Source organism: Temnothorax nylanderi, unplaced genomic scaffold, assembly GCF_030848795.1.
Source record: "Temnothorax nylanderi isolate EJ_2023f unplaced genomic scaffold, tnyl_v1.0 TNYL_tig0076_pilon, whole genome shotgun sequence".
Lineage (NCBI taxonomy): Eukaryota > Metazoa > Arthropoda > Insecta > Hymenoptera > Formicidae > Temnothorax > Temnothorax nylanderi.
In genome coordinates this window covers 489,688-507,303 of record NW_027249138.1, presented here as the reverse complement: position 1 = coordinate 507,303, position 17,616 = coordinate 489,688, and the positions used below count along the sequence as shown (strand labels likewise).

Below are 17,616 nucleotides of genomic sequence, written 5' to 3'. Positions count from 1 at the left end.
ATTGTTATCTTTGAACATAATTCATGTTTTGTTAACTCAAGTTTCCATTGCCGAAATCCTTTACGTCGCGGCTCGATAATTAAGTTTATTAAACGAACGAGCAAATTTAATGAATTCTCTCGACATAAGAAAGTCGAATGCAGATCTCGATCGAGATACGTACACTTCTTTCGCGACATCCTGTATAGGTGGCGTCGCTTATGTGCGATGTACAGTGATATATGGTGATATATTAGCTGTATAAGGAGCTCGACGTGTTAGATATCGCCGTTTGATAACACGACAGATCAGGCATCGATAAACATTCGCGTTTACACCACCCTCGCCTTTGTTAAACCTCCACGTCAGTTTCGAGCAGATCGAATGAAAATACTCAGATTCGCACGGCGCGAGAAAAAATGGATGACGAGAATGCAAGCTGCGCCCACGACGGCGAGGAAGACGCACAACTGTCACTGTTGCATCTCCCGGTGGAGGTTTGTACAGGAAAAAAAAAGGAACATCGATTCTCTCGTATTTCACGTAAACGCGCGCAAAATTTATTTTTTAAAAATCGCTGCCATTTCATCCGTCATTAGTCGCTTGTCGATCAAGTACAGTGTGTTGGACCTGCGACGGTCAACTCTCTCTTTCGTTCTGTCTCTATCTCTTTCGGAGCAGTTTGTTTGGTTGTGCGTTTAATTTTTTTTATTCTGCTGCATTTCAGATATTCCTGCATATATGCTCCTTCCTAGAGGCATCGACGCTAGTACACGGTTTGAGCCTAGTGTGCAAACAGTTCTACCTGATTTTAAAGGATGACTCACTGTGGAAAGCGCGAATTAACCATATATGGCCGGATGCTAGCTACCCGCTTTTGCGTCCCGGTTAGCTCAAATTGATTGAAAGCACCATACGCCTTGCACGACCACTCATTTTTGTAAATAAGTAAATCACTGTCTGTCATTCTACGCCAGCGCTGTTCGAACTTGCGCATGCACATGCAGGTTAAGTTGTACATCAATTGCTTACATCGTGTTAGATGTTATTTCGTATTATCTCATTTCTGTTTGTCTTGAAAAAATAACTGCGTGTTCCATAAAATATTATATATTTCTTATTTACAAAAAGTCGCATCTAGTAAGCTTGAGCAGCTCCGTTTATTGCAATAACCTGATATGCATAAAGTAAAAACTCGAACAGATCTTTCGATTCAGAATGCTTGCAGTTTATTTATACTTAATTCAAGTTGTACGTATATGCATTTTTTAATACTCAAATATTATAGTACGAATAAGCTTTCGTGATATTTATCTGACGTAAGAACGTGTTATTACAGCGAGGACCGACAAACTGTTTTGGAAGTTATCATGCGTTGCGATCGAGAAACAAACAGCGCTGTGGAAACAGCAGGATTCTATGGAGAAATTGATAATCGCGAACGCACAGTACAGCACGATAGACGCTCTGTTACTGATGCACGTAGGTAGTATATTATGCAAGTGTCTTTGACATCTTTCCTTGCGGGAAACGATAATTGATGATAATGATTCTCGTTTTCAGGATGGAACCACCTGCATAGCTGGTGCGAGAGATCGCACCCTGGTTTATTGGAAGCTTCCCTCTCGCGAGAAGCTACCCTCTCACGAAATCGGGAACTCTGTCTGCATCGATTCCGCGCATAACGGATGGATCTGGGATCTGACGGCGATAGACAACACGATCTACAGCTGCAGCTGGGATCAGAGCGTCAAGTCGTGGATGCTCATCAACACCGGTCTCGTCCAGCAGAGAACTTATGAGATGTATGCAATAGCAAACCTGTTGCCTCGCGATAAGAAGACCGAGCGAGGAAGATAATTCCTGTTTGCGGGAGAAATAATTATTTCCCTCCAAATTGTATTGAATGCAGATACCGCGTTCCGTGTCGCGCTTGTCGAGACAGATGATTCGAAAACGCGATTCTATAAAATTCGCTCGTTAAACCGTGTTTACCGCATATTACCATTTCGCGCGTATCATTTTCCATCAACGTCAAATATTCCAGGAGCGTGCCGGGTGCGCTGCTGTGCGTGTCGTCGTGTCCAGAGCGGGCCCTCTTTGCGACCGGCTCGTACAGCAGGACCATATTCGTGTTCGATTCGAGATCGGGACATAAGCCGATCAGGCAGTACCGGCCGCACACCGGAGCCGTTATTAAGCTGGCTATGAATACAGAATACATCTTGTCCGCCAGCGAGGACAAGACGGTGTCCGTTTGGGATCAGAGAGCCGGACGGACCATGAAATCCATCACAGTAACTGTCTTTCCGTATTTTTGACAACGAGAAAAGGGACGCGGTTATGACATTTCTCTTACCAAGTTTCTCTTAGGTTTCAGGCGAAGCGTTTCCCATGTGCATGAGTATGCAACAAGATTGGGTTTGCGTCGGGGACAGCAACGCAAAGTTGCACGTGCTAAATCCAAAGAACGATTTCGAGCTCGTGAAATCTTATTCTACCGAGCATACGAAAGGGATAACGGGGGTGCATCTGACGCATGGATGCCTAATAACGAGTTCCACGGACGGCACTGTCAGAATTTCGAGCCCTACGGATCCGCCAAAGCCCATCGCTACATTACTTTCAGGGTTCGGAGAGATTGCCAGTGTGAGTATCACACACATAAGATTTGCTGAAAATATCGTACATTAATTTTGATGAAAAATTTCGTTTAACGTCTACTTGTAAAACTTGAAATACAATTTGAAAATTAAATTTTTACTGAAAGTAAATCGAGGGAAGGTGCCGTAGTTAAGAAACATTATAAAAATATGAACAAAGCAATAATCACAACCGCTTCGGAATTCTTGCAAGATAATACTTAAGATTTCGCATAACAGTCCCGAAAATAGTCACCCTAAAAGTTATGGTTAAAATGTTGTAATTTGATCTTATTCTTATTTTGTCTTAATCCATATTTTTATTTCTTTAAAACTAGCGACTTACCTTTATATCTGGATAAGATGCTAGGATGGACGAAGTTGCAGGTATTGTGAGAAACATGCAGCACTCATGCACAATAAATGAAGAGTAATACTCATCATTTGGTTTGAACAGGTCTTGCCAGATTCTTCAGAATTAACACGATAAAAATGGAAAAGCTTGCATGTGCTACTCGTTGTATGAACAATCTCACGTTAAAAAGAGAACTAGAAAACATTACATCTATCGAATAATGAACGAAATATTAACAAAACGTGGCATCTTCGACCTACTGGCACTTTCCCCCGACTTATCTTATACTTAAATTTTGAAATCAAGTTTTATCGTTGTTGTCCGAATGTTAATGATATCCTTGTTAAAACTGACGACATTCTTACAAGTCTTATCTTGCAATATCGTGAACTTTGTTAGATATTATGTGTAATTGTTTGTATCTTTTATGCGCAGATGGACTACCTGAATGGCATCCTCGCGATATCCGGTATCGATATCGCGGTATGGCGCCCGAAATCGACGTGTTCAACGAAACATCAATGAACGGAGAATTTCTGTACGTGTTCTATAGCTATTCTACAGCTAAATTGCTTTGATATGTAATATATGTTCTTAGTTTTTACTAAGATACTGTTCTAACGCGTCTCTCTAATATACAATATAATATATACCCTTCCGCGAAATTAGAAGTACGTATCGTTTTGTTGAAATTTTGTTTTAGTAAAAACTTTACTAACGTCACTTACAATTATAAGCTAAGCGATAATGATAACTATACAATTATAAGCTGAGCTTATAATTATAACGTGTTTATGATAGGATCTTATGTTGTTGAGAAGAACCAGAGAAAGACATATATATATTTTTATAGTACAGTTAAGTTCTATAAGCATTTAAATATATTTTATATATTACATCATCATATATCGTATATCGTATTATTATTTATTGTTTTGCAAATTTTTCTGACAAGAAGTTATATATTAATATAATTTATTTCCTACGCATGAAACTGATGTGCGCGTGGAAACGCGAGAAGCGGCGAGACGTTTAAAGACTCTTCGAATACCAGACGCTTGTTTATAACATTTATAAACGAAATACAAGTCGATTCGATTAACAGATAACTTTTCTTATCTCTTTTCCGTTCGCCGAGATTCACACCTCTCCCGAATCATCGCAGATCCCGTGGACGCGGGATAGAATTCGAACTCTCCAGAACGTCGCATGACGTATAGCATTACGTTCTTATTGTCGGAATCCTTTATTGTAGCAGCTCAATGGACTCCGTTAATTAAATTTATTAAATAAACAAGCAAATTTAATCATTTTTTTCTACATGAAAGAGTCAAATGCAGATCGATCGCGACAGGTACATATCTTTTGCGACACCTGTATAGGTGGCGTCGGACACGTCAGGCACGTGGGTACAATATATGAATATGCTGGTACACGTGTTTACCGCTTCAGTCGCCTTTGCTGAACCAAGCGTCACCTTTGCGTCATTTTCGAGCAGATCAAGTGAAAATACTCAAATTCGCACGTCACGAGAAACAATGGATAATGAGAATGCGAGATGCGCCCACGTCGGCACGAAGAAAATACAACTATCACTGTGGAATCTCCCGGTGGAGGTTTGTATGAGAAAAAATGAAAAACGTTGACACACACATACACGTGCACGAAATTCCTTTTTTAAATCGTCGCTATCATTTCGTCCGTTAGGGCACACATTATTGAATTTTTAAGAATAGATTCCGATCAGAATTATTCCGTTTTTTTTTTTCTAGAAAACATAAAAATCTAGAAAATAACTATACAATTCCGATCAAAATCCATTCCGAAAAGTTCTGTAGTAAGTGTGCAGTAGTCGCTTGTCGATGAAGTTTGTGTATGGAACTAGCGACGGTCGACTCTCTCTTTCGTTCTGTCTCCATCTCTTCCGAAGTATTTGCTCTAGGTTGTACATTTAATTTTTTTATTCTACTGCATTTCAGATATTCCTTCATATTTGTTCCTTTCTAGATGGGGCGACGCTAGTACACGGTTTGAGCCGAGTGTGCAAAAAGTTCTACCTGATTTTAAATGAGGACTCACTGTGGAAAACGCGAATTAACCACAAATGGGCGGACGCTGTCCACTCGCTCTTGAGTCCTGGTTAGCTTAATTTCATAACACCCCCAATTCTTACACCACGACCAATTCTATTTGTTATTATTAACAAATGTTTATACGAAACATTCTCTACTACATTTTACGCCAGAGATGTTCGAACTCGCGCATGCAGGTTGTACATTAGCTGCTTACCACGTGATTTTATTTCGTAGTATTTCATTTCTGTTCGTCTTAAAAAAAATAAGCGTGTTTTGCAAAATATTATATATTTCTTATTTACAAAAAGTCGCATAAAACAAGCCTGAGCAGCTCCGTTTGTTGCAGTAACCTGATATATATAAAGTAAGAACTTGAATAGATCTTTCGATCGACAATGTGCTTGTAGTTTATTTGTACTTAATTCAAGTTGTACGTAAATGAATTTCTTGTACTCAACATTATAGTACAAATAAGCTTTCGTCGTATTTCTTTAATATAAAAAGTTAGTCATTACAGCGAGGACCGACAAACTGTTTTGGAAGTTGTCATGCATTGCGATCGAGAAACAAACAGCACTGTGGGAACAGCAGAATTCTATGGAGAAATTGGAATTCTGCACTGACATCTTGGTAGATGTTGTGTTACTGAGGAACGTAGTAAGTAACATATTATGTTAAGTAGACATCTCTCCTTGTGTAAAATGATAATGATGATGATTCTTGTTTTTAGAATGAAATTACTTATATAGTCGGTGCAAGTGATGACAACTTAATTTATAGTAAACTTCTTTCTCACGAGGAAGTACCCTTTTACAAAAACAAGAACTCTAGCAGTCATTCAATATTAGCGCACAACAGTGCGATTCGCGATCTGACGGCGATAGACAACACGATCTACAGTTGCAGTTTTGATGAGACCGTCAAGTCGTGGGAGCTCACGAACACCGGTTTTCGCTGGCTGAATACTTACAATTTGTACGTAATAGTAGAACTGTTTCCTTTCGGCCGTTTCGCGATAAGAAGATTGAGCGAGGAAGATGTTTCCTGTTTGTGGGAGAAATAATCGTTTCCCACCAAATTATTCGAATGCAAATAATGCGTTCCATGTCTCGCTTGTCGAAACAGATAATTCGAGAACGCGATTCCAAAGTTTATTCGTCAAACTGACTTCATTGCATATTATTATTTTACTTATATTATTTTTAAATATTCAAGGAGCGTGTGACCTCTATGAAGAGAGCGCCGCACTAGATGAATTTTGAGTTCTTTTTGACTGTGTGTATTGGACTGCAATTGTGCTAATTTGTTCCACAGTTAGACAATATTTTAAACCATATTTAAGGAAATTAAAAAAGCAAAACTTTATTCACACCACGTTATTTACCGAATGCATATATATGAGGCTTTCGCCACAAAATGACATAAATTTAGAACAATATGTAGCACAATAGATAAAAATATGAAATTCAAAAAGTGCAAATTTATTTTCACAGTCAGAGGAAGGACAGATTAGATTCGTCGTTATGGTGTATGTCATCGTGTCCAGAGAGGAATCTCTTTGCGACCGGCTCATTCTGCGGCACTATAAACGTGTTCGATTCAAGATCAGGAAATCGACCGAACGTGACGTATCGGCCACACTCCGTAATCGTGACTAAGCTGGCCATGAACACGGAACACATCTTGTCCGTCGGCAAGGACAACACGATGTCCGTTTGGGATCAGAGAGCCGGACGGATCATGAAGTCTATCACAGTAAATGTCATTTCGTATTTTTAACATCGAGAAACGAGACGTGATTACGATGTCGAAGGTGTACCTTTTATAGTTCCCAGGTGAAGGGGTCCCCATGTCCGTGAGTATGCGACGAGATTGGGTTTTCATTGGCGACAGCAGGGGGAAGTTACACTTGGTAAATCCAAACGATTTTGAGGTAGTAAAATCTTATTCCACCGAGCATACAAACTCGATAACGGGGGTACGTCTGACGCACGGATGCCTGATAACGAGTTCCATGGACCGTACCGTCAGAATTTGGAGCCCTACGGATCCGCCTAAGCCCATCGCTACTTTACGTACCGAGTTCGGGATCTTCAGCGTGAGTATATCATACGCGTAAGATTTGCCGAAAATATCGTATCATAGACTTTGAAGAAAAAATTCGTTAAATGTCTAAGTGTAAAACGAGTTATGTAAATATAGTTATGTAAATATAGTTCAAAAATCAAATTTCTATTTACATTTACAATTTGAAATAAAGTTTTATCTTTGTCTCCCGAATGGTGGTGAAGTCTTTAATTCTAACAAGTCTAATTTTGCAATATCTGGCACTATGTTAAATATTGTATGTAATTGTTCGTGTGCTTTATGTTGCAGATGGACTACCTGAATGACACTCTCGCGGTATCCGGCTGTAATAAAATCGTGGTTTGGCGTCCGAAATAGTCCTGTAAAACGAAACATCAACTGTTATAACGCGTCTCTCTAATATGCAATATACCTAATAAATGACGTTTTGCGAAATTGGAAGTACGTGTTTTGTTGAAATTTCATTTTAGTAGCAGCTTTACTAACATAGCTTACAATTATAAGCTAAGCGATAATGATAACTATAAATATAAGCTGAGCTTATAATTATAATATGTTCATGATGGAATCTTTTATGTTGTTGAGAAGAACAAGAGAGAAATATATTTTTATAGTATAGTTAAGTTGTATGAGAATTTAAATATATTTTATACATTACATTATTTTACATCGTATATCGAATCAATGTTTGCGTTTTATAAAATGTTTATGACAGTGTGTTATATATTAATATTATTTATTTCATCGGCATGAAACTGCGTCTGCAGTCTCGAGAAGCGGCGATGTTTAGAGATTCTTCCTGTATTAGACGCCTGTTTATAACATTTGTAAGCGAAACACAAGTCGTTTATTTGAGTAACAGATAACTTCCTCCATTTCTTTTTCGTCTGCCGAGAATTGTCGCTGATTCTGTGAACGCGGGATACAATTCTAACTCTTTAGACACTCAATAGACACTCAATAGACAACTCAATAGACACCGTTAATTAAGTTTATTAAATAAACACGCAAATTTAATTACTTTTCTCGACATGAAAGAGTCGAATACAGATCGATCGAGACACGTACATTCTTTTCGCGACACTCTGTATAGGCGTCGCTCATGTGCTGCGATGCACGTGGGTGCATAATATGCACCGGATGCACGGCGGTTCTTCCGTGTTTATACCTTCAGACGCCTTGAACCATCGGATCAGTCTCGAGCAGATCGAATGAAAATACTCAGATTCCGAGACTCGCACAGTGCGAGAAAGAATGGCTGACGAGAATGCAAAGCGCGCCTACGACGGCGAGAAAAATGCACAACTATCACTGCTGAATCTCCCGATGGAGGTTTGTATAAGAAAAAAATAAAACACGTTGACACCCGTGTTTAACGTACACGTGCACGAAATTCCTCTTTTTAATCGTAGCTATCCGTTAGGGCATGCATTATGGAACTCTTCAGAATGGATTCCGATCAGAATTATTCCATTTTCTCTAATAAACACAATTGAAATCTAGAAAAAACTAAAAAATTTCTATCAGAATTCATTCCGAAATAGTTATGCAATATAGACCAGTCATATTAGACATCGAACCTTCCAATTAGTCTTTCCAAGTTACAACCACACGAATCGCTTTGATTTGAGGTGTTATAAGTGGGATTTATTTTGCTTTGCAAAATTAATGGGGAATAAAGAGTTACTAACAATTAATGTTATAAACAAAAAAAACGTGACTTTTTTTTGTTTTTTCTCAAATATCTCGAAAACTAAGCAAGAAAGGGTAACAAACTATACGTACCTTTTTTGTAGAGCGTAAAATTATCTACAGTAATAATCTGAACAACATTTATCGTCAAGTCAGTCGTTTAGCTTGCACGCGCCATCAAACTCTAAAACTCGAATCCCGAAAATCCTCGATTTTGTCGTTTTTTTTATGTTACGCAGGAAATTTTTTCCCATTATTTAAAATGGAATTAAAAATTCAAAAAAATCACACATTATCTGAGAATTACAAAGAATATACTTTTCATGATGCAACCGATTTTTTAGACCCGTTTTGCTTCTTTTGTAGCTAAGCAAAAATTTAGTAAAGTGTCCTGAACTAGTGACGGTTAACTCTTTCTTTCGTTCTGTCTCCATCTCTTCAGAACATTTGTTTGGTTGTTTGTTTAATTATTTTATTGCGCTTGCATTTCAGATATTCTTGCATATATGTTCCTTCCTAGACACGTCGACGCTAGTACACGGTTTGAGCTTAGTGTGCACACAGTTCCGCCTGTTTTTAAAAGATGACTTTCTGTGGAAAGCGCGAATTAACCACATATGGCCGAATGCTACCCACTCGCTTTGGCGTCCCGGTTAGCTCAAGTTGATAACACCTTACACCTTGCACGATCAATTATTTTTATAATAAATAAAACACTCTGTATGCCATTTTACGCCAGCGTTGCTCGAACTTGCGCAAGCATATGCAGGTCGTTGCTTACATTGCATTAAATTTTATTTCGTAGTATTTTATTTCTTGAAAAAAAAAATAAGCGTGTTCTACAAAATATTATATATTTCTTATTTATAAAAAATTGCATGGAGCAAGCTTGAGCAGCTCCATTTATTTCAATAACTTAATATGCACAAAGTAAAGACGTGTATCGATCTGTATCAAGAATGTGTTTGTAATTTATTTGTACTTAATTAATTGTATGTATATGCATTCTTTTTGTACTCAATATTATAGTACGAATAAACAGCTTTCGTCATATTTCTTAAGTATATGAAGTCATCAAGTGTCATTACAGCGAGACCTGACAAACTGTTTTGGATGTCGTCGTGCGTTGCGATCGAGAAACAAACAGCGCTATGGAAAGAGCACGATTATATGGAGACAAGGATATATAAGAGCTTTCCCATCAAAAGCACGTTACTGATGCATGTAGTTAGTATATTATGCCATGTGTCTTTGGACATCTCTCCCTATGTAAAAAACAATATAATGATGATTCTCGTTTTCAGAATGGAACCATTTGTATATTTGGTGCAGCAGCTTCGAACCTGGTTTACTGGATACCTCCCCCCCGCGAGGACCTACCCTTTGGTGATGGCACCACGAACCCCGACTACATCGGTTCCGAGGATCACGGATCATTGATCCATGATCTAACGGCGATAAATAACACAATCTACAGTTGCGCTTCCGATACTACGGTCAAGTCGTGGATGCTCACCAACACTGGTCTCGTCCGTCAGATAACTTACAAGACGTATGCGATAGCAAAACTGTTTCTTTCGGTCGCGTCGTGATAAGAAGACTGAGCGAGTAATTCCTGTTTGTGAGAGAAATAATCGTTTTTCTCCAAATTATTCAAATGCAGATATCGAGTTCTGTGTCTCGCTTGTCGAGACATATAATTCGGAAATGCGATTCTAAAATTTATTCGTGAAACCGTATACCCTGCATATTATCATTTCGTGCGTATCATTTTTCATTAATGTAAAATATTACAGAACAATGTTAAGTGCGGCGAAGTGCATATCATCGTGTCCTGAGCGGGCTCTCTTTGCGACCGGCTCATTCTCCGGCATTATATACGTGTTCGATTCGAGATCGAGTAATAAGCCGATCAGTCGGTACCATCCTCACACTGAAGAAGTGACTGATCTGGCCATGAACACGGAATACATCTTGTCCGTCAGCAGCGACCAGACGGTGTCCGTTTGGGATCAGAGAGCCGGACGGACCATGAAGTCTATCACAGTAAATATTATCTCGTATTTTTAACATCGAGAAACGGGACGCGATTACGATGTTGAAGGTGTATGTTTTAGATTCCAAGTTATGAGTACACGTTCTACATAAGTATGCGACAGGATTGGGTTTGCGTCGCGGACGCAGCCGCGAAGTTGCACATGCTAAATCCAAAGAACGATTTTGAGCTAGTGAAATCTTATTCCACCGAGCATAGTCGAACGCGAGGCCCATTTGAAAATATATCGGGGTTGCATCTGTCGCATGGATCCCTGATAACGAGTTTCAAGGACACCGTCGAAATTTCGTGCCCTACGGATCCGCCAAAGCTCATCACTACTTTGCGCCCAAAGTTCCATAGGATCAACAGCGTGAGTATCACACGCGTAAGATTTGCCGCAAATATCATATCATTGGCTTTGAAGAAAAAAAATCGTTAAACGTTTACGTATAAAATGACTGATACGGTTAGAAAGTTCCAAGATACAAATCGAACGCGTGTTAAAAATTAAATTTTTACTTACATTTACGTCTTAAAATCAAGTTTTATCACTGTCCTCTAAATGTTGGTGAAATCCGTAATTCTAACAAGTCTTATTTTGCAATATCTGGCACTATGTTAAATATTATATATAATTGTTCGTGTGTTTTATGTTGCAGATGGACTATCTGAATGACACTCTCGCAGTATCCGGTGATTTTAATATCGCGATTTGGCGTCCGAAATCGACGGGTTAAAAAAAATATCAATGAACAGAGAACTTTGTGTTCTATAGATATATTGCTTTTTGATATGTAATGTATGTTCTTAATTTTTTATTAAGATACTATTCTAACGCGTCATTTTAATATATAATGTAATATACATCTATATTGTTTCGCGAAATTAGAAGTACATAATGACCTTTTATTGAAAAATCATTTAAGTAAAAACTTCACTAACATTACTTACGATTATAAGCTGAGCGATAATCATAGTTATAATTATAAACACATCTTATAATTATTGCGTAACCATGATGGGATCTTTTATATTGAGAAGAGAATAAGAGAAAATATATATTTTTTTATATTATAAGTACCATAAGTATTTAAATATATTTTATTTTATACATTGTATTATCGTATATCGTATATCACATCATTTTTCGTTTTGCAAATTTTTCTGATAAGGTGTTTTATATAAATATCATGCATTTCCTCCTCATGTAAAACTGCGCGCCTGCAGACTCGAGAAGCGACGCCGTTTAGAAATTCTTCGAGTACCAGACTCTTGTTTGTAACATTTATAAATGAAAGTACAAGTCGTATATTCGAGTAACAGGTAACGTCCCTTATTCCTTTTTCGATCGCTGGAAAAAACACCTCTTCCGAATCGTCGCAGGTCCCGTGGGATGGAATTCAAAGTCTCCAGGATGTGACGCGTGATGTTTCGCATTACGTTCCTATTGGAATTCTTTACGTCGCAACTCAATAGACACCGTTAATTCAGTTTATTAAATAAACATGCAAATTTTTAATCACTTCACTCATTATGAAAGAGTCGAATACAGATCGATCGAGATACGCACACTTTTTTTATGACACCTTGTATAGGTGGCGTCGCTTATGTGCGTTGCACGTGGGTGCATGATGCTCCGGATATACGGCGATTCTTCCGTGCTTACATCAATCACATCATTCTCAGTCGCTTTCGTTGAACCACCGAGTCAGTTACGAGCAGATCGAATAAAACTATTCAGATTCGCCGCGAGATAAAATGGATAACGAGAATGCAAGCTGCGCCTACGACGGCGAGGAAAATGCACAACTGTCACCACTGCAGCGTCTCCCGGTGGAGGTTTGTATAATATTTCTTACCACAATGTTAAAAGAATTTAAAAAAGTATACTATGTCATTATGTTGCATGAAATCTGTTTAAGAACTGAAAGCTTAATAAAATATAGTGAAAACATTGAGTCATAGGATTATAAAAGAGTTAAAAGTTATAAAATATAGAAATGATTACAAGATTATATAAAAGATTATATACAAAAGTTTTCAGAAATAGAAATGGGTTAAAAGTTATAAGATATAGAAAGTCATTAGATATAGGAAGTCATTAGATATATAGGATTATAAGATATAGAAAAAGTTAAAAGAATGAGTATATATTTATATTAATGTTAACGCATGTTAATGTGATAAAGTTTATTTTAAAAGTTGATATAAGATGATATATGTGTTTAACATTTTAATAAACTACTTGCTATTACTCATTATGTGAAATAAAATAAAAAATATCAAAAATCCAACTGCCAAATTAAATTTTCGAGAAATGAAATCGAACATTTAAATAACGATCAACCTTACTTTTACAACCGCGAACTGAACACTTAATTCTGCTCGTAGATTTACAACGCGGAGAAAATTCCATATTAATAAAAATACAAAGCCAGTAACGCAAAACCAGTACGACCGCACGTCAAGCCTGTACAATGCCACGAGATCCGTAATACCATGCAGTGCTTTCACTTTCGACCACCAGATGTCATGGCGACGAATGTCAGATCCCAATAGGTGGCGTCGCTTATGTGCGTTGCACGTGGGTCGTGGGTGCATAATGCACCGGATATACGGCGATTCTTCCGTGCTTACATCAATCACATCATTCTCAGTCGCTTTCGTTGAACCACCGAATCAGTCTCGAGCAGATCGAATAAAACTATTCAGATTTGCCGCGAGATAAAATGGATAACGAGAATGCAAGCTGTGCCTACAACGGCGAGGAAAATGCACAACTGTCACCACTACAGCGTCTCCCGGTGGAGGTTTGTATAAGAAAAAATGAAAAACGTTGACACCCGTGTAACGTGTGTCTGCGTACACGTGCACGAAATTCCTTTTTTTAATCGTCGCTATTATTGCATCTGTTAGGCACGCATTATGGAACTTTTAAGAATGGATTCCAATCAGAATTATTCTGTTTTTTGCTAGAAAAAAAGCACAATAGAAATCTAAAAAAAGAACTAAACAATTTCGATCGGAATCTATTCCGAAAGTAGTAAGAGTCGCTTGTCGAAGGAGTAAAGGGTGATGAACCAGCGACGGTCGACTCTCTCTTTCGTTCTGTCTCCATCTCTTCCGAAGCGTTTGTTTGTTTGTGCGTTTAATATTTTTATTTTGCTGTATTTCAGATATTCCTACATATTTGTTCCTTTCTAGATGGGTCGACGCTGGTACACGGTTTGAGCTTAGTGTGCACACGGTTCTACCTGATTTTAAAAGATGCAAACTTACTGTGGAAAGCGCGAATTAATCACATGTGGCCGGATGCTAGCTGGCTCTTACGTCCCGGTTAGTTCAAATTAATAGCACCTTACGCCTTGCACGACCAATTATTTTTGTGAATAAATAAAACACTCTGTATGCCATTTTACGCCAACGCTGTTCGAGCTTCCGCAAGCATTTGCAAATTGCACATTAGTTGCTTACATTGCGTTAGATTTCGCAGACATATTTCGCAGTATTTTATTTCTTTTCGTCTTAAAAAAAATAAGCGTGTTTTACAAAACATTATATATTTCTTAATCTCTATCTTTTTTTACTTATAAAAAGTCGCATCAAGAAAGCTTGTACAGCTCTGTTTATTGCAACAATCGGATGTGCATAAAGTAAGAACTTGAACACACTGAGAAAAAAATATTGTTATTCAAAAAAATATTTATTATGTGGTTCTTAACAGCTTATTTACGTAATATAATACACATATTTATTTAGAATTATACATTTTTATTTAGAATTAAATATTTTTATTTAAATAGCATGAATATTTACTTCAATAAAAAAATTTTAAGTAAATGTATATAGACTTTATAAAAAAATTTTTTTCTTTCTGTGTAGACGTTCGATCCAGAATGTGCTTGTAGTTTATTTGTACTTAATTCAAGTTATATGTATATGAATTTTTTTGTTTTCACAATCAGTATTATGGTATAAGTTTTCATATTTTTTATGTAAGAAGTCACGTGTTAATTACAGCGAAACCCGACAAACTGAGTTGGATGTTGTCATACGTTGCAATCAAACAACAAACAGCACTGTGGAAACAGCAAGAATCTAGAAAGAAGAGATTGTTCATCAAGAAAATACCTGGTCGCAGTATAGGTTCTGTGTTACTGATGCATATAGTAGGTAGCATATTATGTCAGGTGGACCTCTCTCTTTGTGGAAAACGATATAATGATAATTATTCTCGCTTTCAGAATAGAATCTCTCATGTAGTTTATACGACAAATCAACACTTATATTACAAGGAACTTCCCTCACGCAAGAAATTATCTCACGAAATCGAGAATTCCGCCCGCATCAAACACGCACATGACACATGTATCGAGGAAATGACGGCGATAGACAACACAATCTACGGTTGCGATTTCAATAATGCAGTCAAGTCGTGGGTGCTTACTAACACCGGTCTTGTCCATCAGAGAATTTACGATTTGTACGTAATAGCAGAACTGTTCTTTTCGGCCGCTTCGCGATAAGAAGATTGAGCGAGGAAGATGTTTCCTGTTTGTGGGAGAAATAATCGTTTCCCACCAAATTATTCGAATGCAAATAATGCGTTCCATGTCTCGCTTGTCGAAACAGATAATTCGAGAACGCGATTCCAAAGTTTATTCGTCAAACTGACTTCATTGCATATTATTATTTTACTTATATTATTTTTAAATATTCCAGGAGCGTGTGACCTCTATGAAGAGAGCGCCGCACTAGATGAATTTTGAGTTCTTTTTGACTGTGTATATTGGACTGCAACTGTGCTAATTTGTTCAACAGTTACACTTCCACAGTTACAATATTTTAAACCATATTTAAGGAAATTAAAAAAGAAAACTTTATTCACACCACGTTATTTACCGAATACGTATATATGAGGCTTTCGCCACAAAATGACATAAATTTAGAACAATATGTAGCACAATAGATGAAAATATAAAATTCAAAAAGTGCAGGTTTATTTTCACAGACAGAGGAGCGACAGATTAGATTCGGCATTATGGTGCATATCATCGTGTCCGAAGAGTAATCTCTTTGCGATCGGCTCATCCTGCGGGACTGTGTACGTGTTCGACTCGAGATCGAGAAATAACCCGATCAAGCATTACCGACCCTACCCTAGAGACGTGATTAGGCTGGCCATGAACACGGAATACATCCTGTCCGCCAACGAGGACAAGACGGTATCCGTTTGGGATCAAAGAGCCGGACGGGTCATGAAGTCTATCACAGTAATGTCAATTTTTAACATCGAGAAACGACGAGAGGCGATTACGATGTCGAAGGTGTATCTTTTAGATTCCAGGTGAAGCGCTCTGTGAGTGCATAAATATGCGAGGAGATTGGGTTTTCATCGGCGACAGGGACGCGAAGTTGCACATACTAAATCTAAATAACGATTTTGAGCTAGTGAAATCTTATTCCACCGAGCATACGGAAAGTATAACGAGAGTGCATCTGACGCACGAATGCCTGATAACAAGTTCCATGGACGGCACTGTCAGAATTTCGAGCCTTACGGATCCGCCACAGCCCATCGCTACTTTAAGTTCAGAGATGAAATATATCATCGACGTGAGTATCGCACGTATGAGATTTGCTGAAAATATCGTATCATTGACTTTGAAGAAAAAATTCGTTAAAAATCAACGTGTAAAATAAAAAAATACAGTTTGATAATTAAATTTTTACTTACATTTAAACTTTGAAATCAGATTTTATCGTTGTCTTCCGAATGTAAGTAAAATCCTTAAAATTGGCAACATTCTCACGAGTCTTATCTTGCAATATCGTGAATTTTGTTGAATATTGTATGTAATTGTTCGTGTGCTTTATGTTGCAGAGTGACTATCTGAATGACATTGTCGCAGTAACCGGTGTAGGTATCGAGGTATGGTGCCCGAAATTTAAACGTGTTCAACGAAACAACAATAAACGAAAAATTTCTATACGTGATCTATAGCAATTCTACAGCTGTATTTCTTCGATATGTAATGTATGTTCTTAGTTTTTACTAATTGTAAGGTACTATTCGAACACGTCTCTTTAATGTACGATGTAATATATACGTATACCATTCCGCAAAATTAGAAGTACGTATCGTTTTGTTCGAAATTCCTTCGAGTAAAAGTTTTACTAACATCGCTTGCGTTTATAAGCTGAGCGATAATCATAGCTATAATAATAAACTGAAGCTTATAGTATCTTAGGAAAGAATTATCGCTATTTATGATGGGATATTTTATGCTGAGAAAAATAAGAGAAAACATATTTTTATACTATAGTTAAATGCCATAAGCATTTAAATATATATTATACATTGCATTATCGCATATCGTATATCATCATTGTCATTTTGCAAATTTTTCTGACAAGTTGCATTATATCTTACAATTAATATTATTCATTTCCTCCGCATGAAACTACCCATACAGCATACTTGTCCAAAAGTGGAACATAAAACGTCTAAAAAACGTCTTATGTCCCGATTTTGGACATGGTTGTCTGGGTGTGCGCCTGCAGACTCGAGAAGCGACGCGGTTTAGAGATTCTTCGAGTACCAGACGCTTGTTTGTAACATTTGTAAATAAAAGTACAAGTCATGTATTCGATTAACAGGTAACGTCTCTTATCCCTTTTTCGATCGATAGGAAAAACACCTCTTCCGAATCGTCGCAGGTCCCATGGGATGGAATTCAAAGTCTC

General features: G+C 37.6%; 4 protein-coding genes across 11 annotated transcripts; all 4 read left to right on the top strand.

Annotated features, from left to right (window-relative positions):
- The first annotated feature begins 88 nt into the window (after nucleotides 1–88).
- LOC139774253 (F-box/WD repeat-containing protein 9-like) lies at nucleotides 89–4,085 on the top strand. 2 transcript variants are annotated; one of them, XM_071709371.1, is made up of 7 exons: nucleotides 89–476; nucleotides 707–866; nucleotides 1,319–1,461; nucleotides 1,543–1,784; nucleotides 2,027–2,276; nucleotides 2,353–2,628; nucleotides 3,412–4,085. In XM_071709371.1, exons 1-7 carry the CDS (start codon nucleotides 399–401, stop codon nucleotides 3,499–3,501), a joined length of 1,239 nt encoding a protein of 412 aa, XP_071565472.1. In that variant the 5' UTR covers nucleotides 89–398; the 3' UTR covers nucleotides 3,502–4,085. The 2 variants fall into 2 exon arrangements, with proteins under 2 accessions (XP_071565472.1, XP_071565473.1); XM_071709372.1 differs by lacking the exons at nucleotides 89–476; nucleotides 707–866 and adding an exon at nucleotides 1,010–1,230.
- Nucleotides 4,086–4,231: 146 nt separating this feature from the next.
- On the top strand, nucleotides 4,232–7,580 carry LOC139774248 (F-box/WD repeat-containing protein 9-like). 5 transcript variants are annotated; one of them, XM_071709359.1, is made up of 8 exons: nucleotides 4,232–4,330; nucleotides 4,429–4,592; nucleotides 4,984–5,115; nucleotides 5,560–5,708; nucleotides 5,782–6,026; nucleotides 6,545–6,806; nucleotides 6,880–7,149; nucleotides 7,428–7,580. In XM_071709359.1, exons 2-8 carry the CDS (start codon nucleotides 4,535–4,537, stop codon nucleotides 7,494–7,496), a joined length of 1,185 nt encoding a protein of 394 aa, XP_071565460.1. In that variant the 5' UTR covers nucleotides 4,232–4,330; nucleotides 4,429–4,534; the 3' UTR covers nucleotides 7,497–7,580. The 5 variants fall into 5 exon arrangements, with proteins under 5 accessions (XP_071565460.1, XP_071565458.1, XP_071565459.1 ...); XM_071709357.1 differs by having other exon boundaries at nucleotides 4,956–5,115; XM_071709358.1 differs by having other exon boundaries at nucleotides 4,241–4,592.
- Nucleotides 7,581–7,731: 151 nt separating this feature from the next.
- On the top strand, nucleotides 7,732–12,189 carry LOC139774255 (F-box/WD repeat-containing protein 9-like). Its single transcript, XM_071709376.1, has 6 exons — nucleotides 7,732–8,471; nucleotides 9,922–10,058; nucleotides 10,136–10,383; nucleotides 10,628–10,877; nucleotides 10,949–11,239; nucleotides 11,529–12,189. Exons 2-6 carry the CDS (start codon nucleotides 9,945–9,947, stop codon nucleotides 11,604–11,606), a joined length of 981 nt encoding a protein of 326 aa, XP_071565477.1. The 5' UTR covers nucleotides 7,732–8,471; nucleotides 9,922–9,944; the 3' UTR covers nucleotides 11,607–12,189.
- Nucleotides 12,190–13,394: 1,205 nt separating this feature from the next.
- On the top strand, nucleotides 13,395–17,522 carry LOC139774251 (F-box/WD repeat-containing protein 9-like). 3 transcript variants are annotated; one of them, XM_071709367.1, is made up of 8 exons: nucleotides 13,395–13,679; nucleotides 13,786–14,011; nucleotides 14,074–14,205; nucleotides 14,890–15,038; nucleotides 15,114–15,352; nucleotides 15,881–16,142; nucleotides 16,210–16,485; nucleotides 16,754–17,522. In XM_071709367.1, exons 2-8 carry the CDS (start codon nucleotides 13,945–13,947, stop codon nucleotides 16,871–16,873), a joined length of 1,245 nt encoding a protein of 414 aa, XP_071565468.1. In that variant the 5' UTR covers nucleotides 13,395–13,679; nucleotides 13,786–13,944; the 3' UTR covers nucleotides 16,874–17,522. The 3 variants fall into 3 exon arrangements, with proteins under 3 accessions (XP_071565468.1, XP_071565467.1, XP_071565469.1); XM_071709366.1 differs by lacking the exon at nucleotides 13,786–14,011 and having other exon boundaries at nucleotides 13,400–13,679; nucleotides 14,046–14,205; XM_071709368.1 differs by lacking the exon at nucleotides 13,786–14,011 and having other exon boundaries at nucleotides 13,408–13,679.
- The last annotated feature ends 94 nt before the right edge of the window (nucleotides 17,523–17,616 follow it).

Excerpts from the sequence above, each read along its gene's own strand:
- LOC139774251 (XM_071709366.1), top strand. The coding sequence starts at position 13,599 with ATGGATAACGAGAATGCAAGCTGTGCCTACAACGGCGAGGAAAATGCA. Across the intron at positions 13,680-14,045 it reads TACAGCGTCTCCCGGTGGAG|ATATTCCTACATATTTGTTC; the intron begins GTTTGTATAAGA and ends GCTGTATTTCAG. Across the intron at positions 16,143-16,209 it reads GGGTCATGAAGTCTATCACA|ATTCCAGGTGAAGCGCTCTG; the intron begins GTAATGTCAATT and ends TGTATCTTTTAG.
- LOC139774248 (XM_071709355.1), top strand. The coding sequence starts at position 4,395 with ATGAATATGCTGGTACACGTGTTTACCGCTTCAGTCGCCTTTGCTGAA. Across the intron at positions 5,709-5,781 it reads TTGTGTTACTGAGGAACGTA|AATGAAATTACTTATATAGT; the intron begins GTAAGTAACATA and ends TCTTGTTTTTAG. Across the intron at positions 7,150-7,427 it reads CCGAGTTCGGGATCTTCAGC|ATGGACTACCTGAATGACAC; the intron begins GTGAGTATATCA and ends TTTATGTTGCAG.
- LOC139774253 (XM_071709371.1), top strand. The coding sequence starts at position 399 with ATGGATGACGAGAATGCAAGCTGCGCCCACGACGGCGAGGAAGACGCA. Across the intron at positions 1,785-2,026 it reads CAGCAGAGAACTTATGAGAT|GAGCGTGCCGGGTGCGCTGC; the intron begins GTATGCAATAGC and ends CAAATATTCCAG. Across the intron at positions 2,629-3,411 it reads GGTTCGGAGAGATTGCCAGT|ATGGACTACCTGAATGGCAT; the intron begins GTGAGTATCACA and ends TTTTATGCGCAG.
- LOC139774255 (XM_071709376.1), top strand. The coding sequence starts at position 9,945 with ATGTCGTCGTGCGTTGCGATCGAGAAACAAACAGCGCTATGGAAAGAG. Across the intron at positions 10,059-10,135 it reads GCACGTTACTGATGCATGTA|AATGGAACCATTTGTATATT; the intron begins GTTAGTATATTA and ends TCTCGTTTTCAG. Across the intron at positions 10,878-10,948 it reads GGACCATGAAGTCTATCACA|ATTCCAAGTTATGAGTACAC; the intron begins GTAAATATTATC and ends TGTATGTTTTAG.